This window comes from Chenopodium album, chromosome 22 (genome assembly GCF_948465745.1).
Source record: "Chenopodium album chromosome 22, dcCheAlbu1.1, whole genome shotgun sequence".
NCBI lineage: Eukaryota > Viridiplantae > Streptophyta > Magnoliopsida > Caryophyllales > Amaranthaceae > Chenopodium > Chenopodium album.
Genome location: NC_137855.1, coordinates 35,440,008 through 35,455,355, shown reverse-complemented (window position 1 = coordinate 35,455,355; position 15,348 = coordinate 35,440,008). Strand labels below are relative to the sequence as shown.

The window sequence follows — 15,348 nt, the reverse complement described above, 5'->3', positions numbered from 1 at the left end:
AAAAGTCACATCAAGTGCCTAAACCAGTCCAGTCAGGTGGATGAAACAAGAAAACTAAGCTCAATTTCAGACAATTCTGCTACTCATACTTTCTTAACAGCTTTACCTTGAAAGATAAGCCACAAAATAATTTACTATTTGAGACGAAAAATCTCAAAGAGAATTCATCAGAACAAAAGCTTCATCATGCTATAAAAATTAAGCAAATTATATATGAGATTATGCAATATATTCAAGGAGAAATGGCATAAACCAGAATCAGACCAAAATGAGAAAGCAAATAAGTTTATTTAGTAAGAAAAATGAAGGTCTCTGGGTCTTAAATCACATGAAATTCTTTTTGAAGGAAAGAAGCAGCTTAAACATTAGTTACAAAAAATAGCAATATACTTGTATGGTTGTATGACTTGTATCCCTCATTGCACCCACCCACCTACACTTCAATGGAAGATCTAAGTACATATTAGTTAGAAAAATTGCTATAATCTACCCATTTCTATCTTGGTTATTTATATTTTGTTCAAATATCAATTTCTTATTTGAGAAAGTGTTGAAATGTCATCCCTTTACCAAACTTTAAATAACTAAAATCAAACAAGATGTTTATTGCTCTCCCATAAGTCCTCAACCTCATTGATGATATTGTTTAGTAAATCAGCCCACGCGAACACGAACTTACTGTAAAAAAATTATTCAGCCTTCTCAACCATCACCTATAAGGCTATAACATCAAATGCTGGCTATAAACATCATTTATGTCTCTCTCTACACATACCCAAAAAAAAGAAGTATGATTACATACTACCTCCGTTTCATATTATTTGCCACGATTAGACATTTTTCGTCTCTACTTTATGTCAAATTATTGCAAATAATACGAAACGGAGCCACAGTGGTAGTATATGACATCTCGTTAGATAAAACTGAAGGGCTCCTGGAATTCAAAATAAATTGGATGAATGTAGAGTGCCTACCCATGTCTTTATTTGTATATATTGTAGTATGAATATACAAACCACCTTCTAAATGCATTCTTCTTAAGAAAAAAAAAATAATAATAATAACTGCAAATGCCAAATGAATAAATATAGGAAGCGTGAGAAAACATATCAGCAATAGAAAAAGTATGCATTTATACTTGATTTACACAGTAGGGGTGCACTACATAAAAGAAAAAAAAAAAAAAAAAAAAAAAAAAAAAAAAAAACATAGAAATGTCAGGATAATGATAGGGATGCACCCCAACCACTTATCTGATTTTGTTCATCTTCAGTAAGGACTAACCGCGGTAGAAGAAGTTGATCAGCAAGCCAATCATTTTTATCTTCATCTGCATTAGGAATAACAGAGGCTGGTAGCGAAACTTGATCGATATACTTTGTAAAATCACGAGTTTTCCCCTTCAAGGTCGCTCCTTTTTCTTTTCAGCTTCAACTGGTTCTGATTATGTTCTTCAAGTTTAACGCGATGTTGTATAAAATCAGATAGGAGACGTGCATCTTCAGAGTATTTTCTCTGTAAGAGCTCCCACAACTCCGGGTTGTGAGACTCCGAGGGGAGTGAAAGTAAACTGGACGGTGTGTCATCACAGATCAGGCGGTCAGACAACGGTACCTTTTTCAGCTTCAAGCAACCTTCTACGGAAAACTTATCTAGAGAAGTGCAGAGGAGTAGCCCTTTATGTATGCTGCTCAGATACTGTAGCCTCAGCAATTTAAGCTCCCTTAAATTAGGCAGATCAAGTATGGGTTTGGGTGCTTCGAAAATTCGCTCTATCTTCGGACAATCCATCACTTCAAGCTCTTTCAGCGAAGTACAGAGGTACAAGTCCTTATATATGCTTTCCAACTTTGGTAGATTTCCCAAACTTATTATTCTCAATTTGGAGAGAACAGAGTTGGGGCTAGGAGGTGAATTGCAAGACGAACTATTGCTGCTGCCACTCTCGAATATCTCTTCCAACTCATTGCAGTTCCACACACTAAGTTTTTCCAAAGAAGTACAGAGGTGCAAGTCCTTATAGATGCTTCCCAACTTCGGCAAATCTTTCAATTTTAAAATCTCCAATTTGGGGAGAGTAGAGACGGGGTTCGGTTGTGGAATGCAAGCATTAATGTGATAAACTACTAGTGTCTCTGTCCCACCCTGTAAAGTTGAAGATGATGAACCATTGCTTCCACCACCGTCAAATATCTCTTCCAACTCAGCACAATTTGACACCGAAAGAAATCGTAGATTTGGAAGGTAAAGTTGCTTCTCCGGAAGGGGAAAAATCACCTTTATTTTTGGACAATCTTCTATTTGTAGTTCCCTAAGGTGGGTAAAACTGCATCTCCCGAATTCTATTATCCCTCTTAAATCAGGCAGATCATTAAGATATATATTCTCAATGAAAGTGCCTTGTTGTGGCCCTAACAATGACGATGACGCTGATGATATGTATTTTAACCCATTGCAGTGATATATATAAATATCCTTTAAGTCTCTTGCCAAACCCAAGGTGGGAAAAACATCTCCCAGGTTTCTTCTATTCACATCACATTTATATATATGCAGCAATTCAATTGTTGCCGGGAGCATGTAAGTGGTTTCGTCATCTCCTATTTCTGCCCCTGCTACCCACACTACCTTCTCAGAGCAGATGGTATCAAAAATATCATAGTCGTCATCAACCAATACATCATCCATTGTTTTGAACAATTTCGGGCCATGAAGCCAAAATTTGTAGCAAATTATTGACGATGGTAAAGATTGAATGAGCTTATTGAAGCCAGTGCTGTCAGATACATCCCATGGCAAATAGGATACCATTTCCAGACACTTTAAATTTTCAATCCCGTCTGGAGCCTTTTCAAGCATAACAGCATAATCAAGATCTAGCACCCTCAAATTTGAAAGCTTTGCTAGCGACGGCACATACGTTAACTTATCACATTCTGCAAGTAACAGCTCCTCTAAATTTACCAAATCAGAAACACTCTCTGGTAACCTCACAATAGAAGTATAAGATAAATCAAGAACTGTGATGGCTCGCATGTGCATAAAGAATGATTCTGGGATCCCCTTTAGAGGATTACCTTTGAGATTCAGCAATGTAAGTACTGGTGTTGGAGGTGCCATACCATTTGGAATCTCCTTGATATCATTCCAGGCCAATAAAACTTCCACTAGATCTTTGCACCACAGCTTCTCTTCAGCTACTCCCTCTATCTTCGGACATTTATTCACTTCAAGCTTTTCCAAAGAAGTACAGAGGTGCAGGTCCTTATAGATGCTTCCCAACTTCGGCAAATCTTCCAATTTTAAGATCTTCAGTTTGGGGAGAGCAGAGACGGGGTTCGGTTGTGGAATGCAAGCACTCATGGTATCAATTACTAGGGTCTCTGCCCCTTCCTGTGAAGTTGAAGATGATGAACCATTGCCGTCGCCGCCATCAAATATCTCTTCCAGCTCAGGGCAGCGGCTCACATCAAGCTCTTCCAGCGAAGTACAGAGATCGTTCATGTAAATTCTTCCATCAATTCTTCGTAACTTTGGTAGAGAATGTAATCTTACCCTAACCAAGTTAGGAAGAGCAAGAACAGAGTTATGATGATTATTTATGTTTGATACAAATATCTCTTCCAACTCATCACAATTTGACACCTCAAGATATTTTAGATTTGGAAGGGAAAGTTGCTTGTCCGAGAGGGGAAATATCACCTTTATTTTTGGACACCGTGATATAGACAACATCTTTAAGTCTGTTGCCAAACCCAAGGTGGGGAAAACATCGCCCAGTTTTCTTCTATTTACATCAAATGCATGTATCGCCAGCATTTCAATTGTTGCTGGGAGCATATAACTGGTTTCGTCATCTTCTATTACTGCCCCTGCTACCCACACTTCCTTCTCATATCCCCTATTAAAGATACGGAGATCTTGAATTGTTTTGAACAATTTTGGGTCATGAAGCCAAAATCTGTAGCAACTTATTGACGATGGTAAAGATTGAATAAGCTTATTGAAGCCAGATATATCCCATGGCCAATAGCTTACCTTTTCTAAACACTTTAACTTTTCAATCCCGTCTGGAGCTTTTTCAAGATTTACAGCATCATAAAGATCTAGCACCCTCAAATTTGAAAGCTTTGCTAGTGACGGCACATACGTTAGCTCATTACATCGTGCAAGTAAGAGCGCCCTTAAATTTGCCAAATCAGAAACACTCTCCGGTAACCTCACAATATCAGTATTAGATAAATCAAGAACTGTGAGGGCTTGCATGTGCATAAAGAATGATTCTGGGATCCCCCTAAGAGGATTTTTATTGAGCATAAGCACAGTAAGTTCTGGGGTCAAAGGTGCCATACCATTTGGAATCTCCTCGATTTTGTTATGACTCAATGACACCTTTACCAGACCTTTGCTCCATTGCTCCTCTTCAGGCACTTCTTCCTGTTGTTCACCAGATCTTGCCAGGAAAGGAGGATCATTTTGTGTGATAATAATTGCCATGTCTCTAACCAAATCATGCATTCGCACATAGTCTACATCATTTGCTGATTCCAGTAAGCATGAGCTCAACAGTTTATTCAAATTAGCATGTCCTCTACTTACTTTGTCTTGCGGACTTGGTACCTCGTCAAGCATCCCAGCATCAATCCAAAGATCAACCAAATATTTTTTTAGTATTGTTTGATCTTCTGGAAATAACGCACAACATAGAAAACAATTTTGTACCTTTTGGTCTTTCAAGCTGTCAAAACTGAATTTTAACACTCGAAAAACCTCTTCTTCCATAACCTCTTGCCTACTAACAGGCCTTCTCAGTTCGTATAGAGCATTTTCCCAATCATGAATAGTATTATATGCTCTTGCACAACATCCCATAGTTATCAATGCAAGTGGCAAACCTCCACATTCTCTAACAATCTCTTCTGCTAATTGATTACTTGGTATTTCCTCCAAATGTTTAGCAAACAATTTCCAAGCATCATTTTTGCATAGGGGCTCAATTTTGATGATTTTTTGGCAGCTCATTCTACAACACACCTCCTTCAAGCGGGTCGTCATTACAATATTGCAACTGCTCGAATTAAGGGGAACGCCAACTTGCTCTAGAAGATAATGCTTCCATAAGTCATCTAGGATGATCACAGACTTTTTCATCCCAGACAATCTATGAAATAATAAAGCTTTCTTCCTCTCTTTATCTTTCTCTGATAGATCCAGACCTAGAGCCTTCCCGATCTCATTTTGCAACTTTTCAAGGCTACAATCTTGTGATGCAGTCACCCAATAAACTGCAGTGCCAGAGTCTTCCAGGAGCCTGTTGTGGATTTGTTTCATTAAGGTTGTCTTTCCGACGCCACCCATTCCATATACACCAATTGCAAACACAGAATCCTCTTTCAACAACTTTAAGATTGAATCAACATTCTCAGTAAAACTTTGGCCTACCAACGTTGTTGCTACCATTGGTATTCTCGTGCTTTCATGATCATCCAGTACAACTCCTGTAGGAAACTTCCCCTGCTGAGTGAGTTCTTCAACTTCTTTGGTTTCTTTTTCGATGCGGCTCTTCAGATTTCTGCTGGGGCCCTTCTCTCTAAATTCAGTTTCAATCCGTTGAAGTTCCGATTTCTTTTCTTTAACATTTGCGAACCACAACTCAACTTCACTTTTTTGCCTTTTTCCTGGCTGTATCACTGCATTCTTCAAGACTGTGAGGTTATCTGATTCAACAGCAGTGAGACAGTCTACTTTTCTCTTATAAGTCTTCAACTCGTCATCTAAGTTAATAGCCAATAAATTGCACAAGCCTCCTTTCATTGCAATTCCTGAAAAAGGATAAAAATATATCTTAGGTATATTGTAAATTTTTAGGTATACCTTAAAAAGTTAAAAGTTTGTATTCTATTTCCTTGTTGCATATCTCCAACATCAAATAAATGTATACTATTCAACTAAAAGAGCTTGCTGAAAACGTGGTATATCTAATTGGAAAAAAGTTTAGGAAAAGCATGACACATGAAAGAATGGCAAACAGAAGTAGTTGTTATCCTTTTCCGGAAACAGAACATTGAATACTGATTGGAGAAAAAATTAATAATGTCAATGAGAACTTAAGCAATAGTCAATATAAAAGACTAAATAATAAACAAAGAGAAAGTAACTAGAAGAATAAGAAGAATCCAAAATGCAAGAGATTGAAAAAAAAAAAATGTCTTTATACTTCTTCCATTCCAATTAGATGGCACGTTTGACTTTTGACACTATTCATAAATTCTGCTTTGACTAACTTTTGTGATTTATAAATTAGAAAAAAAAATATAGTTATGTGAGAACTTGATGGAATCCTCTTAATTTGTATTAATATCAAATTTTTTTTTACAACTTTAACACATTTTGTCAGAAACTACATATTAAAAGCATTTTTTTTTGTGAGAAACTACCAAATAAAAAAAGTTGTAAGAAACCACCTATTACATTCAAAATGTTGTAATAAACTACCTATTAAAATAAAAAATGATGTAAGAAATTATGCTTCACCGGATTTTCGTCATGGACTAATTTCTCCAGCGTTAGACCACCCTTGACCGGTCAGATGATTTTTGATTAACCAAATTTACCTTTTTTTTTCACCAATTTGGTGCCTTACATTCCAATTTCATCCTTATATCCCTTAATTTCTCCTTTCCTTGCGTTTTCCCCCTTCCCTATCTTCAATTTGACAATAAGCATTTTGGGTCGTCGATGTGTTGATGGTGAAATTGGCGGCTGGGTAAAATGTTATGGGTTAATTAATTTCCCACCAACACACACATTTTCACCTTCTTTTAATTATTTGTTGCTAATTTTGTGGGCTGAATGAATCACTAGAACTAATGTCGGTGGGTTTTGTTGGTGCGCTATTCGCTTGAATGACAGTTGGTGAGGCTACTATTTGTTGGTGTGTTGGTAGCTGGGTAATGAGGTGAGGGGAGAGATATGGGTAACAGTAAGTTATGGCGCCAAGAGGTAGAGAGAGGGGTATGGTGGTGCGGTGATGGCCTGAGAAAGTGCGATGAGGAACTGCAAAGGAGTGATGGTTTGTGTTGGCCTAGTTTTGGGGATGCGTGAGGGTGGTTTTTGGGATGTTTTGGTGGTGGTTCGAAATGACACAGTGGTGGGGCAGTGGTGAAGGAGGTGGCACTGTGGTGGGGCATGGAAAAGAATGGTTTTAAAGGATCACGTGATCACCACGTGGGTGGTCAACACCGGAGAAATTAGTCGACGGAGAAAATCCGGTGAAGGGTTGTCTTTTACAACATTTTCGTTTTAATAGGTACTTTCTTACAATATTTTTTTTTTATTAGGTACTTTGTCACAAAAAAAAAAAAGCATTTAATAGGTAGTTTTTTAATAAAAAGCCCTAACTTTAAATTATTCATAATTAGAGATGATTACGGTTAAATTTATGCATTGAAAAACGTGATTAAAAAAAGTGTCATTTAATTTGGAATGAAAAAAGCATAATTCAAACGTTGAATAATAATAATAATAATAATAATAATAATAATAATAATAATAATAATAATGTGGTAGAAAAAAGAATCAAGTATGGTGATAACTTTTTAAAAGTCATTAAAAGGTCACCCTTACACATGTGTAAAAAAGTCATCATTAGATGAATTAGTGAGGAAATGTTGGAGATTTTGTTTTATGAAAAAGGTCATTATTAATACTCCCTCCATCCCCTTTTGATAGTCCCTTATGGACAAATTTTAGTCCCAAAATGTTCACCCCATTTGCTTTTTCCAACGGCCATTAAAATTAATTTTTTACCAAAATTTCTTCCAATTTGCAACAATACTTGTACAAATTTAAATTTTCAATGTAAATTTTGTTTCCCCATGTACTTGTATTACTTTATCTCTACTTTTTTGCATAACCAATGTCAATTTACTTTTTCAATGTAATTTTACTATTCTTATTTATGTTTATTAATTCTCGTGAAAAATGCCCATAAGAGCAACTCGTAGCTAGGGACTTGCTTGCAATTTAGAAAATTCCTTAGCTATTAGCTTAACCATTGGAGCTACCAAATTAAATTAGCTAAGCTAATTTGCTTAAGAAATAAACTTGCCAAAAAAGATAGGTTGATAAATTTATAAAATTAAATGTAAAAAGATTAACTAACCAAAAAGAAATTGAGACTCAATTAAATCACAAGCAACTAGCTAACCATTGGAGTAGAAATTAGCTACAAAAGTGATTAGCTTATAATCTTATGTGACATAAACAAGCTAATTTGTTAATTAGCTTACATTGAAGTTGCTCTAAGGGACTATCAAAAGGGGACGGAGGTAGTGTAAGGATAATGTTATATGTAGCCCTAAGGGCTATATATAAGCATTAAATATACTATTGGAAATGGTATAAAATTAGAAATTTATGACAAAAACACGCGTGAATCAGTGTAATTAGTGTTTATATTTTCATGATTTCTTAATTTTTAACGATTTTCAAGGCTAAATTTAATGCTTATATGTAGCCCTAAAGGCTATATATAGCATTTTCCTTATAAAGAGTTTTTTTTTTTTTTTTTTTTTTTTTTTTTTTTTTTTTTTTTTGTTGTTGTGAGGTTATTAATATAAAGAGTTACAAACATGAGAATGTCTCCTCTTTTTTTTTTTTTTTTTTTTTTTTTTTTTTTTTTTTTTTGGTTTTATGGCTTATGAGAAATTGAGAATCATGTTAATCTTGTAAGGGAAAATTTTATTACCACCCATAAATGTATTCATTTTTAAAATAACCAGTTGTTTAATATTATTTTAATATGTTTTTTAAATTACCACCCTTAAATTAAATAATCACTCATATTACCTATTTCAAAATTTCGAGGGGTTTCTGTCTGTGATCCCCGCCTACCTTATTTCCCTCCTTTTTGTTCATTTATCTCGACTTCACTCTCTCTCTCTATGCTATTGAACTCAGCCAAACCTCTTCCTCATTCAATATCCTCATTAATTTTCTAAACAATCCCCTTTCTTCGTAAATTCTCAACAACTCTTTCAATTAGTAAACTAAAACCCTAATTTTTTGTTTGTTTTGCAAAGGAGTAACTAGTGGGTAATCGATTGCAAAAGAGTCACTTTTTCTTTCTCGTCCTTCTCACCTGAAACAACCATGGGAGGCAGAGGAAGGAGCCGCACTCATCGGAAACACTTCAAAGAGGAAGGAACCCTAATTTCATAACAACCTCAATTTAATTGAAATAGGAACCCTAATTTCAAAAAACCCCCTATTCAATTAAAATAGGAAACCCTAATTTAAGAAAACCCCCCAATTCAGTTGAAGCATGAACCCTAATTTCATAAAACCCCCAATTCTACCTATTCACCCCAATTATAGAGGAATTTGGTGAAGGAAATGCGAATTGAAGTTGGGAGGATTATTTTAAAGAGAAAAATCGCGGGGAAAATCTATCAAAAGGGTCTAACTAGCGGTTAGTAGCCGTTAGGTGGGGCCCACAGACAAAAAACCCACCGGAATAATGAAATGGATGGTAATATGAGTGATTATTTAATTTAAGGGTGATAATTTTACAAAAAAAAAAAAAAAAAAAAAAAAAAAAAAAAAAAAAAAAATTATTAAACGAGTGGTAGTTTTGAAAATGGATATATTTTTAGGTGGTAATTTAAAAATTTTCCATCTTTTAATGTAGTAGTATGATTTGGGATACTTTTTCTAATCTTATTTCTATTTAAGTTTTATAAATAAATTCAACTATAATTATTGGGGTGCCTACTAATTATTTAAAACATATGAAGTACTAGCTAGAGCGTAAAGGTGGTAGTCGTTTGAGTTCAAATTCAAGTAGGGTTGGATGTTGGTTCAGGTTTGAAGACTTCTAATTCAGGTACGAGTTATATTGGGTCCAATGAAGGTGGATCATCTTATTGATTGTGGGGTGGCTAAGGATTAAAAAACAAACAAAATTAAATGACCCTAAATATTCTGTCCATTGTTGCAGTTCATTACACATATTACTAGGATACTAATATGAGTCAAGGTTCTCAATTTAACGCCTTTCAAACCTAGATCAACAAGTACATTGAGTTGTAGGCTAGATTATGAATGCACATGATGAAAAAATGAAATCAAAATTTCCTCACCTTATTGGTTGTCCCAGCGAAATTCTCTACTCCCTTTGCTAAAAACGTAGCTACGCAAATCAAATGAATTGGCTTTTGAAAACTGCAATAATACAAAACGGAAGTCGAAAAACAAATTAGAAGCAATTAGATTTAAAAATTTTGTTTAAATCCAAATGACGAAAGAAATAATGATTATTAAGAACAGGGAACAGCAACGAAAACAAATTGAGTTATAAGAAGATAAAGCATAACACCATAACCACAATCTAATTGTAGGAGGTAAAGGAGCAAAGAAACTAGGATTAGTGGGAAAAATACAACTAAGGGCCTGTTCATATTTATTGAATTGAGCTGAACTGAACTGATTGTAGCTGAACTGAACTGATTGGAACTGATTGGAACTGAAATTGAGCTGAAATGAATATTTTATGTGAGAGGGAAATTAAGAGCTGAACTGAACTGAACTGATTGGAACTGAACTGAACTGATTGGAGCTGAACTAAACTGAACTGAAATTAAGTAAATGTGAACAGGCCCTAAATCAATGATGACTTACTGGTGATTCAAGTAGAAGTACTCCCTGCATTTCATAAAATGTAACTTTGTATGAAAATGCTTATTTATACGCGTATTATTGTATATGTAAAATCACTCTAGCATCAAAGATGACCATGTGGTACCTAATTACCTATGATGTGCTACAAATGATTTGCATTGGTTTATTTCAAGAATGACACAAAGAACATTAAGACTAATAAATGGCAAATTGGCTGTAGTTTACCAGTGTTATAATATCAATCTCTGTCAAAATTGGTTTTTATGGGGGAAGGGAGTCATGTAAAAGGAGAGAGGAAGCCATTTAAGAGTATGCTTGAACTTGAAGAGGAAGAGAAAAGAATAAGAAATTTTCTATCATTCTGTTATAAATTGAAAAAAAGTACAAGCTTAGAGCATTTAATAATATAAAAGCTAACGCTAATGATAAAACATAAACTAACTAAATCTATGTTGACTAAATCATAAACTCAAACACTCCCCCTTAAAAACTAGATATGCATTAACTTCTAAAAAATACTTGATTCCAACATTCCACCCCGTCCCCCCCCCCCCCCCCACCACACACACACACACACACACACAAAAAAAAAATCTAGAATGGTTACAAAAGCATTCCAATTTGAACTTCATTCATTCATGTAGTTTGAAAAGGCACCGAAACATGATCCCCTTGACATGCTAAACTACTACTTAGTATAAATCTTGTTGGTCTCCAAAATAAGTACTAATACCAGAGGAACCAAAAGCACCAAATAACTACTGCTGTGCACTATCCCAGATTTTCAATAAACCCTGACAATCATACCAAGTAATTTTGCACCAAACTTCAATGCAACACTGAACAAAAAAAAAATGAATCAACGGCCCACACTTCATATAATCATATATACTAGCACAGCCAACAGAACACTTCACAATCACCATATACTCACCAATAATTCTTGCACAAGAAACACCCAACTCAGTTAAATAAGGAAATGATTGATTTCAGGAAGAGAATTTGGCCATCCCTTTGACCTTTAAAACTGATGAAATCATAAGAGCACCATGCACTAACAGCCAAACCAATCTCCAACTGCTCAACTTTCAGTTAAAAACACCATCAACAGTGCATATTCTTATCTTATTCTCCAAAAAAATCAAACTAACCGCTAATCACATAGTAATACATTATAATTCCAATGTAAATAGGAAATCAAGAGGAGAATGAATAGGGAAGAACAAATGTGTTTGGGAGTCAAAAGAAATGTGATAAATGGTTTTTTGGAGAATAAGATAAGAATATGGATCATCAACAAATGATCACTATGGATCTCGAGAAATGGCCTCAATGGGAATAAAAGGACCGGTATAGGTCATCAAATTTGATCTCCAAGGACCATCAACAAAGACCTCTAATGGGTCACAACAGAGATCACTATGTATGATCACAATGAAAGGCCTCTACGGGCACAACAATTTGACCACCTATTGGATCTAAAAATTGACCATCTATTGGGTCACAAAATTGATCTCCATGGATCATTCAACCGAAAGTAAACCTCTATGAGTTTCAGCAAATAACAATCACTATGACCTATGGGTTTCAACAAATTTGACCTCAATGAGTCTTGTGAAAGAGACCTCAATGAGTCAAAAACTGATCACAAAAGATCATCAAAGAAAGCCTCGAAGGACCCCTAAAAGACCTTTGTTGGGTCACAAAACTGATCACAGAAGACCTCGAAGGACCCATAAATTGTGTTTAAGAAAGAAGAATGAGACAGGGAAAAAAAGATTGATATTGCCTAAAACTCCAAGTTTTCAACCAAAGAATGACAAGATATCACTAAAGAACCATAACATTATAACAACACATCATACTACTTCGAAATCATACCAAGTTGATGTAATCAAGCCAACATTCAACATTGAATATCCGACATTATCCAACAACAGAAATCACACTTCAATTCAATTTTCAATCAAGAACTACCCAAATCAAATCATTAACCATAATCTTGATTCAGAACAACATTTATTAGTACCATTTCCAATAATATTTAAACACGTACCAAAACCACCAGTTAAGTATGCAAAACAACATCTTAGAACATCCAACACAAGCACCAAATTTCAAGAAATTGAAAGCAAGCAATTTAAAGCATGTCATGAATCCTATATATTTGGCGACATTCACCAATCCAGCAACACAACACTCAAATAATGCAAGTTTTTTTCATATTTCCCCTTATGTTAGAAACGAATCACTTAAGTAATGCAAAAGCAACTGAAACATACAACAAAAGAAGGAATAACTAGTTAGTGATATACCTCTAGTTATCTGACTTTTTTTTTTTCTAAATTTCAATCAAATCGTAGTAAACTCCCGTGGAAGAATGGGCTCAATTCAGATTGAAGATGTGCATCATAAACAGCTTCCACAAAATACAGTAGAAAACAGAACTGGATGAATAACCTAGCAGAAGAAAAAAACCAAAATATATGAGAATACAGCAACTACATATTTCCATAAAAGTTGATCTTTTACTAGACAAAGTAGGAAGATTGTAATTAAGTAAAAGGTATTGCTTTACTATTTAGACCTTACAATGATGAACGAAAAGTTCCAAATTAGACTTCAGAAGTTCAGATCAGTGAAATAATCTCCCCTGCCTTGTATTATCTTCTGAATGTACTAATCTTCTTTGTTAAATTCAATAAAAATGATACCTGAAATAGGAAAAGTGGCCAATAATCAGGTCCATAGAATTAAGCAAAGTATGAATGAGATTATGCAGAAGGATAGCGATATACCTATGCTGTGATGTCGTTTATCCACCGGAGTTTATGAGTTTATCAGAATTTAGAAAGTGTGGTGGTGAAATTTTGTGTATGAAAGATGATACCAAAATTCAAGTGAATGTTTAGTTTCAAGGGAATGTTCGATCAATTCATAAATAAACAGTAACAATCCAAGTCTCCAATTGACATTAGTCACTAAATTGTAAATAGTCAAAAAGTTGATTTGTGATTTTCCTTGAAATTACTAGGAAACTTCCTCTTTTTTGGTCCAATAATGGAGGGTCATCACTTAGGGCACGTTCTCTTACGTTGAAATTCAGTTCATTTCAGTTCACCTCAGCTCAGTTCAGTTCAATTCAGTTCAGTTCAGCTCCTAATTTACCTCTCTTATTAAATATTCATTTCAGTTGAGTTGAGTTGAGTTCAGTTCAATTCAACTCAGCTCAGTTCAATTTAGCTGAGTTTAGTCAATGAGAACAGGCCCTTAGGGCCGGTACAGTTCAGTTTATTTCAGTTCAATTCAGCACCAATATGTTCAGTTCAGTTCTTAATTTCCTTCTCTCATAAAATATTTAGTTCAGTAAATCAAAACAGAGCCTTAGAGAGTATCCGACTACACCAAACTTGACCATCCGAATTGACATTTCTACCAAAGAGAAGAGTAAAGGGGAGGTAGTCTGGCAATAAAATGGATAAAATGAGACGGATACATTTCAACCTCTAAAACACGTTTATAATAACCACTGATTATTATGATAAGGTAACTTATTTATGTGGTTGTAGTTGCTCTATTCCTTAGCTCTACAGACTGGTTGGTCAAAAAGTGTGTCCTAATGACACTTTCTAAGGACATATATGGCACGAAATTTGTCAGGAAATAGGTGACTAGGTGTGTTCCTTCTCAACTATTGAAGAGAAACTACGCTTTACATACACTGTCCTTCATCAGCTATCTATGTTTTACACTTTCTTCCTTGGAGCTGTTGAATTTCTTATAGAGCTTCAAATTTAATTAAATAATCATCATTCTTGAATATGATAATTTTATTGAATAGAATGAATTTTAGTAGCTCAACAAATATGAGTTAATTATCAAATCTAATGATCAACCATTCACCCAATGTATACTTGAGCTAGTAGCCTAGTACTATCATTAATTGAAAGCTATATGTCATCTACAATAAGCATTATAGAAAAGTATAATACAATCTAAATTAATCAAGTAAAACTCCTCTTTAAAGAAACTATGATGATGAGAAACTAGATATGACAATGAAGCACAGTCCTCGGTTGTTCGCTGAATTTATGCAGTTTTTTGTGAAGGAGTCCTTCTTCTTGTCATAGTTTTGGGAAGAAAAATCATTACTTGACCATGTCGATTCCATCCTCAATCCAACGTCAATTGCAAAATTGTACGACTAATAACCCATGAATCCAATCTTTCAGATAAAACCCTGAAAATAAATTTCAGTCTTCCATAAGGGAAGAGAAGAAAGACAAACCCTAAACTCTCACAAAAGGAGAGAAGAAACTCAAAAATTGGGAAGAAAACTCTCATAAAGATAGAGCAAAGAGGATTACCTATAACTTTATACTAAAGGCGAAACCAGAAATTAATACTATATACTAAAGTAATCACCAGGAATATTCTAGAATTACACGTGTCACGTTTACATTAAAAAATTTCCCGCCAAAAGCTAATTTATTTATTTTTTATATTATTTTCCTTAGAAAATAAGAAGATAATTGTTGAAAAAAAAAATAAACAACCTTTTTAAAAAAAAAAAATATAGCCTAAATAATAGAACAATACAACAAATTTACATAAATAAAATATTAAAAATATACACAATTTATAAACAAATACAAACTTATAATAATA

General features: G+C 34.6%; 2 protein-coding genes across 3 annotated transcripts; both read right to left on the bottom strand.

The window, feature by feature from the left end:
* Positions 1-1,061: 1,061 nt before the first annotated feature.
* LOC145605086 (putative disease resistance protein At4g19050) lies at positions 1,062-3,517 on the bottom strand. The gene is made up of 2 exons (XM_081661102.1): positions 3,078-3,517; positions 1,062-2,936 (listed from the first exon to the last, which is right to left on the bottom strand). Exons 1-2 carry the CDS (start codon positions 3,502-3,504, stop codon positions 1,387-1,389), a joined length of 1,977 nt encoding a protein of 658 aa, XP_081517228.1. The 5' UTR covers positions 3,505-3,517; the 3' UTR covers positions 1,062-1,386.
* An 8-nt stretch (positions 3,518-3,525) lies between these two features.
* LOC145605087 (putative disease resistance protein At4g10780) lies at positions 3,526-5,857 on the bottom strand. 2 transcript variants are annotated; one of them, XM_081661103.1, is made up of 2 exons: positions 4,039-5,857; positions 3,526-3,875 (listed from the first exon to the last, which is right to left on the bottom strand). In XM_081661103.1, exons 1-2 carry the CDS (start codon positions 5,812-5,814, stop codon positions 3,864-3,866), a joined length of 1,788 nt encoding a protein of 595 aa, XP_081517229.1. In that variant the 5' UTR covers positions 5,815-5,857; the 3' UTR covers positions 3,526-3,863. The 2 variants fall into 2 exon arrangements, with proteins under 2 accessions (XP_081517229.1, XP_081517230.1); XM_081661104.1 differs by having other exon boundaries at positions 3,526-3,872.
* Between the last annotated feature and the right edge of the window lie 9,491 nt (positions 5,858-15,348).